Source organism: Ischnura elegans, chromosome 9 (assembly GCF_921293095.1).
Source record: "Ischnura elegans chromosome 9, ioIscEleg1.1, whole genome shotgun sequence".
In the NCBI taxonomy this organism is placed as follows: Eukaryota; Metazoa; Arthropoda; class Insecta; order Odonata; family Coenagrionidae; genus Ischnura; species Ischnura elegans.
Window position 1 is genome coordinate 74,075,890 of NC_060254.1, and position 15,060 is coordinate 74,090,949.

The window sequence follows — 15,060 nt, forward strand, 5'->3', positions numbered from 1 at the left end:
GTGTAAACAAGTCATGTCGTCTGAATTGCTTCCTAGGAATTGACGTGTCATTACTTGATCGGTATTCATTTAGTATATCTGGATTATAATTTGCTGGTATTGACTGCAACTTCAGGGTATCATGCTCATCACTGAGCACACTGAAGATGATTCCAGTTTACCCATGGATGTGATTGACTTCGGCGAGTACGGGTCACAAACTCTTACTCCTTCCGGCGATATTTCTTTTTCCTTGGGTGAGTAATTATTTCACTGGCTTATTTTTAGTTTTTATTGGGAAGCCAACATTTAGCCCCGAACGTAAAATATTCGAAGTCATTCGAAACTGCTACTGTTTACATAAAGCAATTTAACCGTTGAGCTCATATTTCTTATGTATGTAAGTAGTAATTTGTTTTCTCTGTTTTCCTTAAACTTGTTGTTATGAAAATGGACGTCCTGTGTAGTGGTGTGGAAATTTAATTGTTGTTGGCATTTATTTCACTTTAGGGTGAAGTCGTAGGTTAGCCAACCTTGACCATTGACCTCGCAGAGTTTATTGCCCCGAATTTGAAATTTTCCGGTTCCATCGGAATAATTTTTCATATTTTGGTTTTCAGATGCGGATACGGAATTTTCTCAAGACGATTTCCTTCAGCAGCTCTCAAATGACTTGGAGGTATTACATGTTATATTCGTTGCAGCACTTTTGTGTTTTAAAATGTTAATGTATGCCGGCGACTGTTTACGTGACTGGAAATCAATGAATGACCATGAGTCTGCTCGGTCAATTTGAGGTTTTTGGAACAGAAATAATGTGCTTCAATTATGGAAATAATGAATTTTCCGATGATTTTTCATCGCTTGATTTTACTTTACCTCAATAATATATGTGAAATAACCTCAAATTTACATCATTTGCCTTTACAGATTCCATTACTCCTGGACGATGGAACTTGTGATAGAGACCTTCTCGAAGGCAATGATAACAGCAGTGGGCAGTCCTTGGCCTCTGCTAATCATAATATTGGGACAGGAGTGTTAGATGATATAGACTTAAGTAAATGGGATCCTCCGGTATACCCCAGTTTGGAAACCATTCAACCTGGAATTGGTAATTCTCTATTTTACTTCTTCGTTTTGGACAGGGTCTGTCGCTTAAACTAATGATCACGGTGCATTTTCCTCAAAGCTAGCCTCTACCAGCATCGGGGGTGTCCATCCCCCATTGATAATGAAGTATTCCCTATTAAGTTTTTCTCTTTGGTGCCATCTACGCCATGGTTTCTTTCTGTTGACAGTCCTGCTTATGATGAATAGATTTAATTTTTTATTGCCAAAGTCTGTGTCTGACAATGGGAAAATTTAAAGATGATATCTCTGCCACAAATTAAAACTACCACTTTGTCCCTCAGAAGTGGGTGTGTCATTACGTTATTTCCTCTCATTGATGGCACTTTATTTAGGAAGTACTTCATAGGATTCTTTAAATTTATCTTGTATGACATTTCATTTGCCTTTCTCTTTTTTATATCTTGACTGTTGTGTGGTATGCAATGTTACAGGTGAAATCAATTCCTGTAATACTATTTATATCTATCTTAACATAGGCGGATCCAGGGGGGGGGGGCACGTGCCCCCCCCAGACCCTCAAAAATATGCAAGGTTTATAATTCGGTCCCATTATTATTACGTTCATTTTGTATTACGAGATATCCTTGTGCCCCCCCCTGAACAAAATGTTGGATATGGCCTTGCTTGTGCCCCTCCCAGAAAGAAATCCTGGATCCACCCCTGTATCCTAAGTATGCTCTTGTGCATCTGAGTTAAATATGTACCATCAGAATCCATCTCAGCAAGTTTTATTTTGAGTACCATAAATGGCTATGGGTAAACCTCTGTTATTGGTAGGAAATGGAATTCTGTTTCCTTAAAGCAGTGATAAATAATTGAAACAGAATAGGGAAGTGCACTAGTGTTTCAAATGCACCAAACACATTTTTTAAATTAGAGTTCAGAATAACATAATGTCGTAAAACCACAGTTTAAATCCTAATAATGAATACTTTATTCGAGATGACCGTCTGAAATATGGAAAAATTCAAAGGCCGCGAAAACGGGTGTCCATGTTGAATATTGGCCGTGACGTCACAAGGCAGTAGCAGAAGGCAGCTTCTACACCGTTTAGTTCTACCACTATTATTGCATAGAAAAATTTCAGAATTTGAGGGTATCCGTTTTTTGCTGTCATAAAATATCTTCAGAATATATATGTGGCTGCTTCTCTTTTGAGTAAACGACTTCATCATTGCGTAATATATTAATATTCATTTACGTGTCAACTTCAAGTTTGGAAAGAGTAGTACGAATAGCACATTGAATCTTTAATAAATGCATCATGGCATTTATTTTTCGCTGGGTATATTTTGACACAATGCCGTTTATCATGCCAAAACTTTTTTTGTAAGAACCGAGTCAAACTAATAAACCTATTTCAGACGTTTGCTGCAAGACTTATTCGTTGCGTATGTATTCACGCCGGCCGGAATGTTCGCCCTTCGCAACTAGAATCATGGGATGTTAGCCTTATTTCCGAGCTGGCTGGTTGTTGCAATGGTTCGCTGTCCAGGATGGGTTCAAGAAAATATTATCTTGGTTGGGAGAAGGAAAATTCCAACGATTTATAAATGGTATACCAAACTTAGATGTATTTATGGTTACTGAATAAGGAGGACAGGTTCAACGCTCCATAGAAATGCGAGACGTTAAGGCTAACAACGGGAGACCGCGTACCTTGCTGCATCTTTTTCAATTAGGGCGTTAGTTAGGCTGTAATTAATTAATTTTCATGTGTTACTTCTTACAAGATATATATATAAATCCAAAATATCCACGATTTCCCAATGGGTTGGTTGGGGTAGTGGTAGCATGCACGATACAAAAGGATAGATCTCACCCGAAGGTCCATGGTTCAAGACTGCGTCATAGCATTATTTTTTGTTGTCTTCATTGTGATCATACGGCATCAAGTTTATCATTAATTATAATTGCAGCAATCATTGACATGAGACAATTTTTTTATCATCGTTATGGCGTTTAGGTATTTTAGCAGTGTCATTACAAACGCAGAGATACGATGACTACAAGGGTTGGTGTGCGCTAAAATGTTAATTTTTTCTTTGCTTATAGTACTGACCAACTTCCACATTAAAAATGAAAACCACTCTTGCAAGAGCACATACCATTAAAGGCTCGCGGCAAGCAACAATATGCGTACAGGCATAATTAATAAGAACACAAAGCGAATATAAAATGCCATATATCTCGAACACTTGTAATTCACATTATTCCAAAGGGAGTTTGCTTACTCAGTACATACCTCAGTACCTTGTACTCAGTACCTACCAGTTTACCTCAGTAGCAGTGCTAAAAGAACCATTCTGAAATATAATTTCAACTAACAAATAGGATGAAATAAAAGTTGATAACTCGAGCTCAGGGAAAAATTTTTGCTTTGCATCTGCTTTGGAACCCTTTTGAAACTGCTTTGGAACACCAAAATCTGCATTGGAACTGCTGTGAAACTCATTTTCACTCATTTGTACCAAAAATTAGAAATATGAAGACGTTTGTAACTCATTTGTGATCCCCTTTGGAACTCCTTTGTACAGAGTGTGTTCGTTTGGAACTGCTTTCTACTCATTTGGAACTACTTTTGAACGATTCGGCAGGATTTCCAGACGTCATCATTCGTATTGTAACTGCTGTGTACGGAGAAAATTCATTTGGAACACCCTTTGAACGAGATGACAGGATTTCCGGGCGTCATCATTCGTATTGTAACTGTTGTGTACTGAGAAGATTCATGTATAACGGCTTTCCATGCGTTTGTAATTCTTTGTGAACAAATACATGCGATTTATATACGTCATCATTTGTTTTGGAACTGTCTTCTACGCGCCATTAACATACCATGGCCAGGTTCAGTCTGATACGTTTGGTCGAGAAAACGAAAATTCTTAAATATATGCAATAAAATGCATAAGAGGTATAAGAAATAATTGCAAGTCAGTTAATAGAAACGGAACTCCCAAATAATCACTCGAATTAGTTTAAAAATTATTTTATTTTCCTTGTGGCTTAAATCGTATTTTTGGGTCCGATTTGAAATGCGACAAGATTATCTTCACTACGTACCAAGAATTTTGGTTGCGTATAATAAAGGTATTCAATAACAAATTCATAGCGCTTGCGTTTTTTTGCGTTTCCAAGTATATTATTATCGTAAAAATTCAATGTCTATACTTTCAAAGTATACTTCGCAATTATAAATATTGCGAATTTTACGGCATTTTTGCAACCTTTTCTTTCATTGCTTTCGTTCTTTGATATTACCGGAAAAGTAGTATTTTGCATAGATTAATATACATAAAACCATAGAGTAAGTACATAATATACTTACTCTACGATAAAACATACTGATGTATTGTCTTCGCGATCCCTAGGAAATGGTTTATGTCCATATTTGGATTCGTATTTTAGGGCTGAATTTTTTCGCCATGAATCCCTCCTTCGAAAATATATTTCAATGTCGAGGTTGACAAGTTCGATTACCCGGAAAGGCCTTTTTTCGCATTTCCCATTGCATTTTCAGATATTTAACATGACGGTTTTCAAGAAAAAAATTCCAGAAACGAAGGCATTTCACTCAAAAATGGTCACTGAATGATCCACATCAACCACGTAAGATCGGAATTAAGCTCTCGATAAGGACTTTCTTGACCACCAAAGTGACTTACCCCTCACTCCGCAATATTAAAACATGACACTTGTGTTAAGCTTGACGAGCTTGAAGGTCTTTCGTTTATGACTAATGCTTTGCAAAGCAATGGAGCTATTGCGAAATGGCGGCACTGCCGCACTTCAATTCGTAATATTCATCTTGCCTAAATATACGAATCAGACTAAAATAAACTTCAAGAAAATTGAGTACGCCATCTTGAACTGCTACAAAGCAGGTGGCATGGTGTACAAATGAGTTCCAAATGGGTGTCCAAGTGGTAAAAATCAGTTTCAAAACGGATGAACGAGTGGTACAAACTAGTTCCAAATTTAAATACAAATGAGTCCCATAGCAGTTTCCAATGGAAATCCAAGGCAGTTCAAAATATGTTACAAATGAGTTGATGACATGGTAGGATGCTATGACGTCATGAACTGCTGTGTACCGTGTTTCAATTCCACAGTAGTTCAAAAGCACATACAAATCAGTGGTACAAAGCAGATAGGTGACAGTTCCAAATGACTTACACAGCAGAAATTTTTCCCTGAGATCTAGACCGGGCGCGCTGGCGTATAAAACACGTCAATCTTTGAAAACCAAGGATTTCGACATTGTACGTACATTCTGGGCTATAATGGTCTCGTGTATTCTTACAATGTACTTTGACTGCCTATATTGCGAGTTTTCAAAGTTCGAGGTATTGTAGCTAATTTTTTGGATCAGCAAGATGAACCCGTCACCAGTGGAGTACAAATTACGCCGCGCGACCTGCCGTGTACCTTTACATCTGTGTCACCTATAAATGTACTAATTTCAACAAATAAAGATTAGCTTTAACAAAAATCGTTTGTTATCATATATGCACATATCGTGGACAAAGTACGCATTTTGCCCGGTCGTGTAAAAAAACAGTCGGGCCATAATTCTTTAACCAAACTACTTTCAGTTTATAAATTACGTATGTCTACGCGGAAGATGCTATATTTTGACTCAACACACTTTCTGATGTGACTGAGGTACCTATTAAGTAAATTATTATAATATAAATGTCAATTTGATCTTACAATACCTTCAAATGATCTTCAAAACAGAATATCATCGATAGGTAAGAGTCAGGAGCAGCCTTGAACCATTTATTCCGTATAGCTTGTGCTTAAGGCACGGGAATGAATATCTTCTCCAGGCTTTTGTTTCGACGTCGAGATGAAATATGGAACAAAAAATCATTTATAATTCTATTTTGAATTCATGTTTTCGGTACTAGACGACATTTTTAGGAAGCAAACTCCACCGATTCCCGGAAACTCTCGCCGCGCTAAAGAAGGCGACGGAATTCAGCGATACTCCACTGGTGACTACTGCCTTGTGACGTCACATCTCAATCAAGATGGAGGCACTGTGTTTCAGCGCAACATGAAATTTTCCGACTTTCAAAACGTTTTAAAGTGCATACCCGAGATGCAGAAAATAAAAGTGACTATACTAATGTTTCTTTTTTAGGCTAAACTTTCAAATTCAGCAATAAAAAAAAATTAGTGCACTTCCCTATAGGACTAGTTAAACTAAGGAGGTCAACTTGAGAGTCAAAATGAATGCAGATGCAAAACATAACTTATGTATTTCAATGTACCCCAGTAGTTAGACAAGTTGGAAGGAGTAAATAAATATTAGTAAAGGCAAAGATATCATGGATATGGTAATTCATAACAAGTTGGCATCATCAGTGAAACTTCCGCCAGATCTCGACCTCAAGGGTCCCAATACTGCTACTAAATTTTCTGCGTGGTTGGATGCATTCGAAGATTGATGGCCATCGGAAATGATGAATCTAGTAACAAAGTCACTGTTGCAACTCACTGTTGCACTCACTGTTGCAAAATATTATGGGGGAGGAAGTCCATGGTGTTCGGTCAATGATCCCTATGACCGGTGAAGAACACAAATCTTATGAAACTGTGACCAAAACTTGGTGAATATGTGAAACCTCATACGAATGAGTGTTATGAACGATACTTGTTTATGGATCGGAAGCAAAACGAAGGTGAGACGTTTGGCCAGTTTATGGCAGCATGCAAGAAGTTAGTTAAATCTTGCAATTATAATGATTCAACAGATGAAGAAACCATTGAAGAGAAAATTTTGAGGGATAAAATAGTGCATGGTGTTTGGGATAACGTTATCCGTGAAGGTCTGTTAAAATTGAAATCTTAACATTTAGAAAGGCAGAAACATATTGTCTAGCAACAGAGCAGAGCAGACAACAGGCAAAAAAATGGAAGAAATAGGCGACACAGCAGGTGCAGCAGTGATTTTGGTCTACGTCAACTTCATCACAACCCTAAAATTATAAAGTTAAACAGAGAATTTGAACTCACTGGAGAATATTAATTTGTATGTGGACAAAACTAGTGTAGACCTCATATTTTCATTCTTTTGCTCATTTTAAAAATTTTAATGGAATACATTCAATTTGTTTTCATTGCCATTCTCAGTGATGAGGCCACCACTTTCATGTGTAGTCTTATGTAGTGACTTTGCAGTTTTTAGTTTTTGTTTAATGATTCTTGCCGTAGGAGACCCACAAAAGTATTATTCTTAAACATATCATACTTAGGCTTATCATATCTTGGTTAACGCTCACTGGACATTATAAAATTGGCCCTTAAAATGGCATTTGTAGTGTGTTCTGAGCCATGAAATTCCATTTATATTACCATCTTATTCATCAGATTTTTCAAAAAAATTATCTGCCATTACTGGGAGCAAAGGATTTAACACCCTTAAATTCCCCTTGTGCCTATCGTCTCAAATGTTAGTCTGGTTCAGTTGGATGTCCCAATTAGCTAAACTCCTATATGTATGGATTGCTGTTAGTTGAACTTGCTTGTGCTTAGTAACTTGTAGTTATCTATGGAGGAGCTCTGCTCCCCAGCAGTCTAATTTGGTTCATGCATTCCTTCTCGTTCTTTTCCAGTCCACAAAAATCCTTCATGCAAACTGATATTAACTTGTACGCAGTAAAATATTGTTTGACCAGGCCTTGACAGGCACATGAAGTACTGTAAATTTTAGTAACACCAAACTCATTACACAATCTATTATTTTGTCACTTATGGGGAATCAGAACCATGCAAAGAGAATTGCTTCTTCCTTGCAGTATCAATTCGTCTTTAACTCATCCTTCTACATGTACTTGTCAGAGTTACCTATGAGTAATATGCACCTTACAAGCTTCCGTATTATTTATTCTGATGTCACTTATTTGGTTTCTTCTCTGCCTCTAGTGATAATTCTTTTGTCTGCTTATTCTTTTCAGAATATGTCATTAAAGATGAAATCAAGACAGAACCACCCTCCCCTCCCTCCTCTATTTCATCGCTCTCATCGCTTTCTGATATGGGAAACTCAGCTGATGGCAGTGAAGCAAAAGTCAACTTTAAGGTACGTGTGTTATAAATAGGTCATTCTACTACAACTCAATTAAAGCCTTTTGATGAGGCATTTTTAATAACAGTTAACTCCTGATTATCTGGGCTAATGATGGGGAGAGACGGCATGAATAATCAGAAATCACGAGTAATCCAAACTTCCTCTTAAATGTCTTGTAATGTTCATAATTTACGTAAAACAAACAGTGTATTATTATTTATGCAGTTATTCTGTTATTTAAGAGTGCTTCCTGGACTCATTGAGAGCTTTCTTTGCCAGTTCATGATCTTTTTAGCGGCGATAACATGGTTGTACTCGTATTGTTAATGCTCCATGTAAGGCCTGGTTTCGAAAACCACACATCTGTGGCTGTGTGATCATGGATACAGAAAAGTGGTTTGCACACGGATGCTTCAAAACCACTGCCCGACTTCAGAAACTACTCTGTCAGGCACCATGCCACGTAGTCGCGTCTTGCACAGCTTGCCGGGTTTCAACTGCTGCGCAACGTGTATCCGTGATCAAGGACTGCGGTCGCACACTGCTAGGCTTGGAAAACAGGAACACGGTGCTCCCGTGAATGCAGCTGGCGCGTGATCACTTCCATTTTCCGAAGGGGAATCTAACGCAAATAATAAGCCCGGTGTATCCTAGAATTAATTCCATAATTCTGATGATTTTTTTAAAAAGATCACGGAAAAAATATGAGTGAGAGTGAAAATCATGCATGGATAATCTGCAACCCAGATAAACCGCAGCCAGAGCTAAATGCATATTGTTGTTCTTCACTTAAACAATATGATTCCTAAGTTTCTTAAAGGGTGAGAACCATTATAAAATTATACTGCAAAACTGATTCATGCAAAATATTAAAATATAAGCAAAGAGAAATGAAAGCTCAGATTTGGAATTAAAGTCTCTTTCACTACCTGCATCTTCTTCATATCAGCTTATGTGAAGATTGCTTCAGAAATGTAGCAAAGGTTTTTTTTTTCTTAATATTTTTGTGCAATTCGTATTTCATGTTTTTACTCTCTCCAAGTTGCTCAATTTTATGATTTTGTTTCAGGTTATTTTAGAGTCTCCTCCGTTGTCACCGCCTACAGATGGAGCTAGTAGTCCATTGGCAGCAAGCATTCCATCGTGCACCATTGTTGGGACCAGCGTTGGAACCCTTTTACCGACAACTATTATTTCAGCAGCGCAGCCTGTTATTGTCCCCCAACCCATTGTTCCTCGGGCGCCAAAGGGTGTCAAAGTAATAAGACCAAAACCTTCCTGCTCTCCTGTTCAAGTGACTGCTACTCCAATGGAAACTGAAGGTTAGTCATTAGAGCCCAGCGTGATTGCCTCATCAAATGGACTAATACTGACTTCCAGCTCCACCAACTCGGCTTTCAAAACCTGATAATCCTACAAAAAAAATAATTGACTACACCCCAAATGAAGGTTTACAGTATTTTTGACATCTTTCACCAAAGATTCCGTAATACATGTAACAAGATTTAAGATTATTCCCAAAAAACTGAGGGCAGTCATTGAAAGTATACCGGGACTAGCCACGGTGATAACTTTTTACGGAGTCACCCGCAATGCACAAATAGTGCGAAAAATCCGCAGAGGAAAAATCATTCGCCTTGACCGGGATTCGAACCCGGATCCCTCGATTTCCGGCCGAGTGCTTTAGCCAGTTAAGCTACCGAGGCGTCATTCTCCCCTGTGGAAATTTGTGGACTATACCGGACAAGGTGGTATGGACTGCTGAGCATATGATGCGATTAGCAGTCCAGATCGTGCGCATGGCGCCACAGCCGGAGAGCAAAGTCCGAACTTTGAACACTAGAGCAGTCCATACCACCTTGTCCGGTATAGTCCACAAATTTCCACAGGGGAGAATGACGCCTCGGTAGCTTAACTGGCTAAAGCACTCGGCCGGAAATCGAGGGATCCGGGTTCGAATCCCGGTCAAGGCGAATGGCAGTCATTGAGTAAATTTGCTAAAAGCCAATATTATGTAGTCACTGTAGAAGTAACTGATAGAAGTGGAGGAGGGTAATTACTTAATCGGACAGGTCAGTCTAATTCTTATAAAAGTTAATGAAAGGTTTTACAGTAGACCCTCGTTATTACGAAGTTCACGGAAGTTCATATGAACGTTTCTTTTAGGAATCGTCGAAAGAAAAAAAACATACTTTTTCAAAAATTCTTGTCTCTTCAATCTCCCACACTTAAAATCTTCAGAGTCAATCGTAAAAATACGCGATTAATTTACGCGCAAGTCCTAGATGTACGAAGAAGATGCGTTCTGAGACCTTGCTCGTAAGTTTATAACCCTATACACCCATGTCTCGTATAGCGCAAGGGATGCGTTCCTTGGGGTCTTTGCGCTATACGAATTTGCGTTATACGAGAGCGTTTTAACATAGGGAAGATAGGGATGCGTTCCTGGTAGCATAGGTCTTTGGTATTGAATTTCCTCTAAAACATCTATATTCCCGTAAAAAGCCTTAGAAAACATTATTTCTATAAATATTTATAGTTTAAAACAGCTTTAAAGATAGTATTCACGCATTCAAAGACTTTTATTCACATTTAAAAAAATTCTTACGTGCTTTCGAAATTCCATCCTGTCGTGCGGGTGGGCTAACATCTGCTATCTCAGGGGATCGTAATGCGTTGCCGGCAGTTGATGATTTTTCAAACTAGTCTAAAAACAACTATTGTGTCACCCAGGCCCTTTTGTCACTCAACGAAATGACAGGAAAATGCTACTTTAAATGCCATTTCATAGCTAGCGGAGTTTATGAATGATAAATCATTTTAATTTGAAGTCCTCCGAGTCATTAGCAGCTACGTGAAACAGTCTTTAAATGCCTTGAAACCTGACCCAGGTTTTCCTTCCTTGAAAATGAATGAACGAGAATGCATTCGTTTCCAAAAGAATATCGTCTCGTCAACACTAAATCTAGTTGAGGGGGAAAGGAGCCACTTTCAATCACAGCTTGGAGTTCATCAGAAAATGTTGTGGTGGCTGCGCTATCAACACTTGCAGATTCACCTGATATCGCCGCACTGAAAATACCTGCTTGCCGTTTAAATTCTGGAACCAACCGCTTGCACTAAATGTCTCAGAGCGATTACCACTCTCGTCTTTTTGTACTGATTCACCATGAACTTTCCGTATGTGTAGACCGCTTGGTTGAAGTTGGTGCGGCTGAGGTCACTGATATTTTAGCTTCGTCTTTATTCAGAATAAGGCATCGTGAGTTTAAACTTCCACGCAATATCGCTTTGACGCTCTCCATTTTCAAAGCAATTGACCTCTCTCAAGTCCTCTTCTAGGTTAATGGTTTTTCTTGATAAATTCTTGATTTTTCTACATGCATTCCTATTTTTTGCCATATTCTCTTGGTTTTTACTCTGTATGGCTCTATCTAAATCACCTTCTTCTGCTGAACTGTATTCCTGAGACGCAGAAGTCCTATGACTGCGGGGAGGGAACGAAGCCATTGTGTTTGAGACTCTATAGCGGACCCTTTTATGTGTTGATGCTATTCATGCGCAACTCGGCCACCGCTCCATTTCTCCGCCATGAATACCGATGACCTTGAAGGCTTCAGCGTAGACCCTCTACCTGGAAGTCAATCGCCCGGTAACCTACGACGGCAAAAATACGTCTCCAACCGTATTGCTGAAAAAAAAAACTCATTTCCACTAGCCCCACGCTTAATTAACGATGTAAATTATTTATTATCATTCTGTTAAGGAGACGAGATAAATCTTCGGTAGGCCGGCTATCTGGACCCAATGACGAGTAATACTTTTGGCAATTGCACAGCAATGAATTTCGATTAATATATAAACTAAAAAGAAGATTTGAGGCAAGAAATAATATTAATATGCGTAAGTTGATAGAAATTACGTGTGTACTTAGTGCAAGTTCACGTTTTATCACGAGAGCGTTTAAAAGTTTTGATTAGGCTACACTGCGTTGCAATGTTTCCCCGAGGAACGAATTTGCGCTATATCGAAATTGCGCTAATCGAAATTGCGCTATACGAGACATGGGTGTACAAGGCAATGAGGAGAGTGTTTATCCTGCAGAATGCAACACTGTATCACAATCGTGTGTTAACTCCAAATATGACGAACTGATCTAGCCTGTAATGCTCAAAATCACCGAGGGAATAAATACTGGGCAAAACGCTGAACAGAACTTAACATCGTATTAAATGATACTTAGTTCAAATTATGCCCAAAGAGCGAGTTCCTCAACGCCACGTTGTGTCACATTGGCAAACTCCAAAGGTGCCAAATTTGACATTTCGGGCATGCTTGAACTTTTCGAATGTTTGTACCTCTGAAAATTTGTAAATCCAAAGTGCGTGGGAAGAGGAATAACAGTTTGTCCAATTTATGTGCATTACTGAGTGGGTCACCATAATTCCACAGGAATGAAGCTCATTATGTATATGATGTTGCGTGCATATTGAAGTATCTCCTACTGAAGAAATAACCAAAATTCACCGTTTATCACTAGTATGCAGAGTTTCAGCGAGGATACTCTAGCCTCAGTGATGAACCTTGTCAAGGGTGACCAAAAACTGCCATCAATCAAGGAAATGTGGATGCTGTATGTAACATGATTATGGAATATCATTATGTTACATACCATGAGATTCAGGCATCATTGGGCATCTCAGGGACCTCAGTTCAAAAGGTCTTACATGAAGAGTTAGGTGTTAAAAAATTTTGTTTCCCATTGCATCTCCTCACAGAAGAACAGAAAATAGCTCGAGTCAAATATTGTTGAATTACTCTACAATGATTCAACTCAGGAGCATCAAAGAACTTTTAAAGCTACAACCTTGAATGCGAGCACCTCCTCAATTTTCTATATTATCTATCTCTTTGTATGGGGTTGTTTGAAGACAGAAGAGTGATGAATATTAGGTAGTGAAATTATAAATGAAATCATGATTTTCATTTTCTTTTAGTGCATTTTCTTCTAGAATCAAGAAATTTTTCTGGAAACTATTGTACCTCAGAATTGTAAAAAGTTGATGTGGGAATTCGGACAGTTTTATGTAGCTGCCTTATCATCATATCTATCATTTCGTTAGTTTTTTTCTTGACTTTACACAGTACTCTTGAGTTACTTTTTTTAATTTGGTAACTCATCATTGTCATGGAAAGTATAGTCAACATTAAAGCATATTTTGGTAAATATTCATCATGAAATAATATATTTAGAATGCTTGTTGATATTTTATGTGCATATTTATGATGGAAAATTTACTTTGCAATTTCCAAGGTAAAAGGAATTTGTCTGTAACTTATTCATGCTGCAAAGGTTTTGCTTTACGAACATTTGAATATGCCTTATAGTGCTTCCATTTTGCTTAACAGGCATGACTATTGTTAGGTTCTGAATCAGTGCTTAAGTTTGGATATGCATAAAGGCTTGATTAATTTATTTTTCAGGTCCTGAATCCAAAGCTTCTCCTCAAGCTATTTTATTGAGTGCCAAAGAGTTTGAAGCGCTGACAAGCCAAATAAAGAAGAGCAGGACTAATGGAAACAGAGCCCCTGTTACGTTGGTGACACATGTCAGTTCCCCTCCTGTCCTAGAGAAGCCCCCACCAGTGGTTACCCCAGCTACACCCACAATAGCAGCTTGCCAACTTGGGACTAGTCGAGCAGATTTGGAGGTAAAATACTTGTCTTTGTGGAATTTTTCTTTTTGAATGCATTTTGAAATAAATGTACTTATTCATTTTTTATTGAAATTTAATGTGTGATGCTCACTACCATTCCCAAACATGAATAATACTAATGAATAAAAACGAACAAACTTTGTATTAATCCAGCAATTCATTTACGCGGTACGACTAGTTTCGACGCAGTGGCGTCATCCTCAGGTACAAAGGTTACAAGCAATCAAACATCCTTGTATTTCATGTGGTATCTGTGGGGGAGGAAGAAAGTAGGTGGAAGGGGTGGCTGGGAAAAGTTGGAGAGGGGCGGGGTGTGGAAGACTGTTGGTCGGGAGTAACGGAAGGTTGTTGGTGACTAAGGTAATGACGGAGGTGTCCGTAGGAGTGGTGGGAGGGGAAGGATTATGGGTTGTTGGTTTTTCCGTGAGGTTCAGGGAGGCTATTAGGAGGGGGGGAAAGGTATCATTAAGAAGGGGACGTTTCTTGATGAGTCTTCTAATCTCCAACTCTTCTATCTTGTTCATTCTTCTGCCTTTTTCCTCCTGTGACTATAGAGATTATGAATAATACTATTGAAAAATGGGATAAAATTGTCTGTGGACGTATTACTTTGACACCATGAGGCTGTTGGTAGCACATTTTTGAAGTAAAATTAACACGTGCTGCATATTTATGCTATATTTTTAACATTGTGTTTCATTGTGCTCTGGAATCATATATTTTTAGAGTGCTGAATTCATGAGAAATCTCTTTATTGGCTAAAAATGTGATTTGTATTTCCCTCTTGCAGCAAATAAAGGCGATGAAGAGGCAGCAGAGAATGATTAAGAACCGAGAGTCAGCTTGCCTTTCTCGGAAAAAGAAGAAAGAGTACGTTTCAACTCTTGAGGAGCAGCTGACATCTCTAAAAATTGAGAATGATCATTTAAGAGCTGTAAGTTTGATTCTTGGCTGTTGGGCCGTGGGGAATTATTTCACTCAACTGCTACAAGCTGTAGAACGTTCTTTAATTAATGTGTAAAGCATGCCAATTGTAAGAAGTGATGACTGTTTTAGGTGCACAGATGGTATTCAATTATTAAGTGTAACATCATATTAAATAATATTCTATTCTATTAACTTTATGAGTTTCTGTTCAAGGTGTTCATTCCT

The 15,060-nt window shown here is 38.3% G+C and overlaps 1 protein-coding gene across 1 annotated transcript in view; it reads left to right on the top strand.

Moving 5' to 3' along the window:
* LOC124165770 (cyclic AMP-dependent transcription factor ATF-6 alpha) overlaps window positions 1-15,060 on the top strand; it is a 28,317-nt gene continuing 13,257 nt past the window's right edge. Inside the window, exons 1-7 of the mRNA XM_046543263.1 lie at window positions 1-236; window positions 600-658; window positions 910-1,093; window positions 8,079-8,203; window positions 9,261-9,513; window positions 13,676-13,902; window positions 14,699-14,842. Of these exons, the coding sequence (XP_046399219.1) occupies window positions 122-236; window positions 600-658; window positions 910-1,093; window positions 8,079-8,203; window positions 9,261-9,513; window positions 13,676-13,902; window positions 14,699-14,842 (1,107 nt within the window). The 5' untranslated portion in view covers window positions 1-121. The remainder of the gene's footprint in view (window positions 237-599; window positions 659-909; window positions 1,094-8,078; window positions 8,204-9,260; window positions 9,514-13,675; window positions 13,903-14,698; window positions 14,843-15,060) is intronic.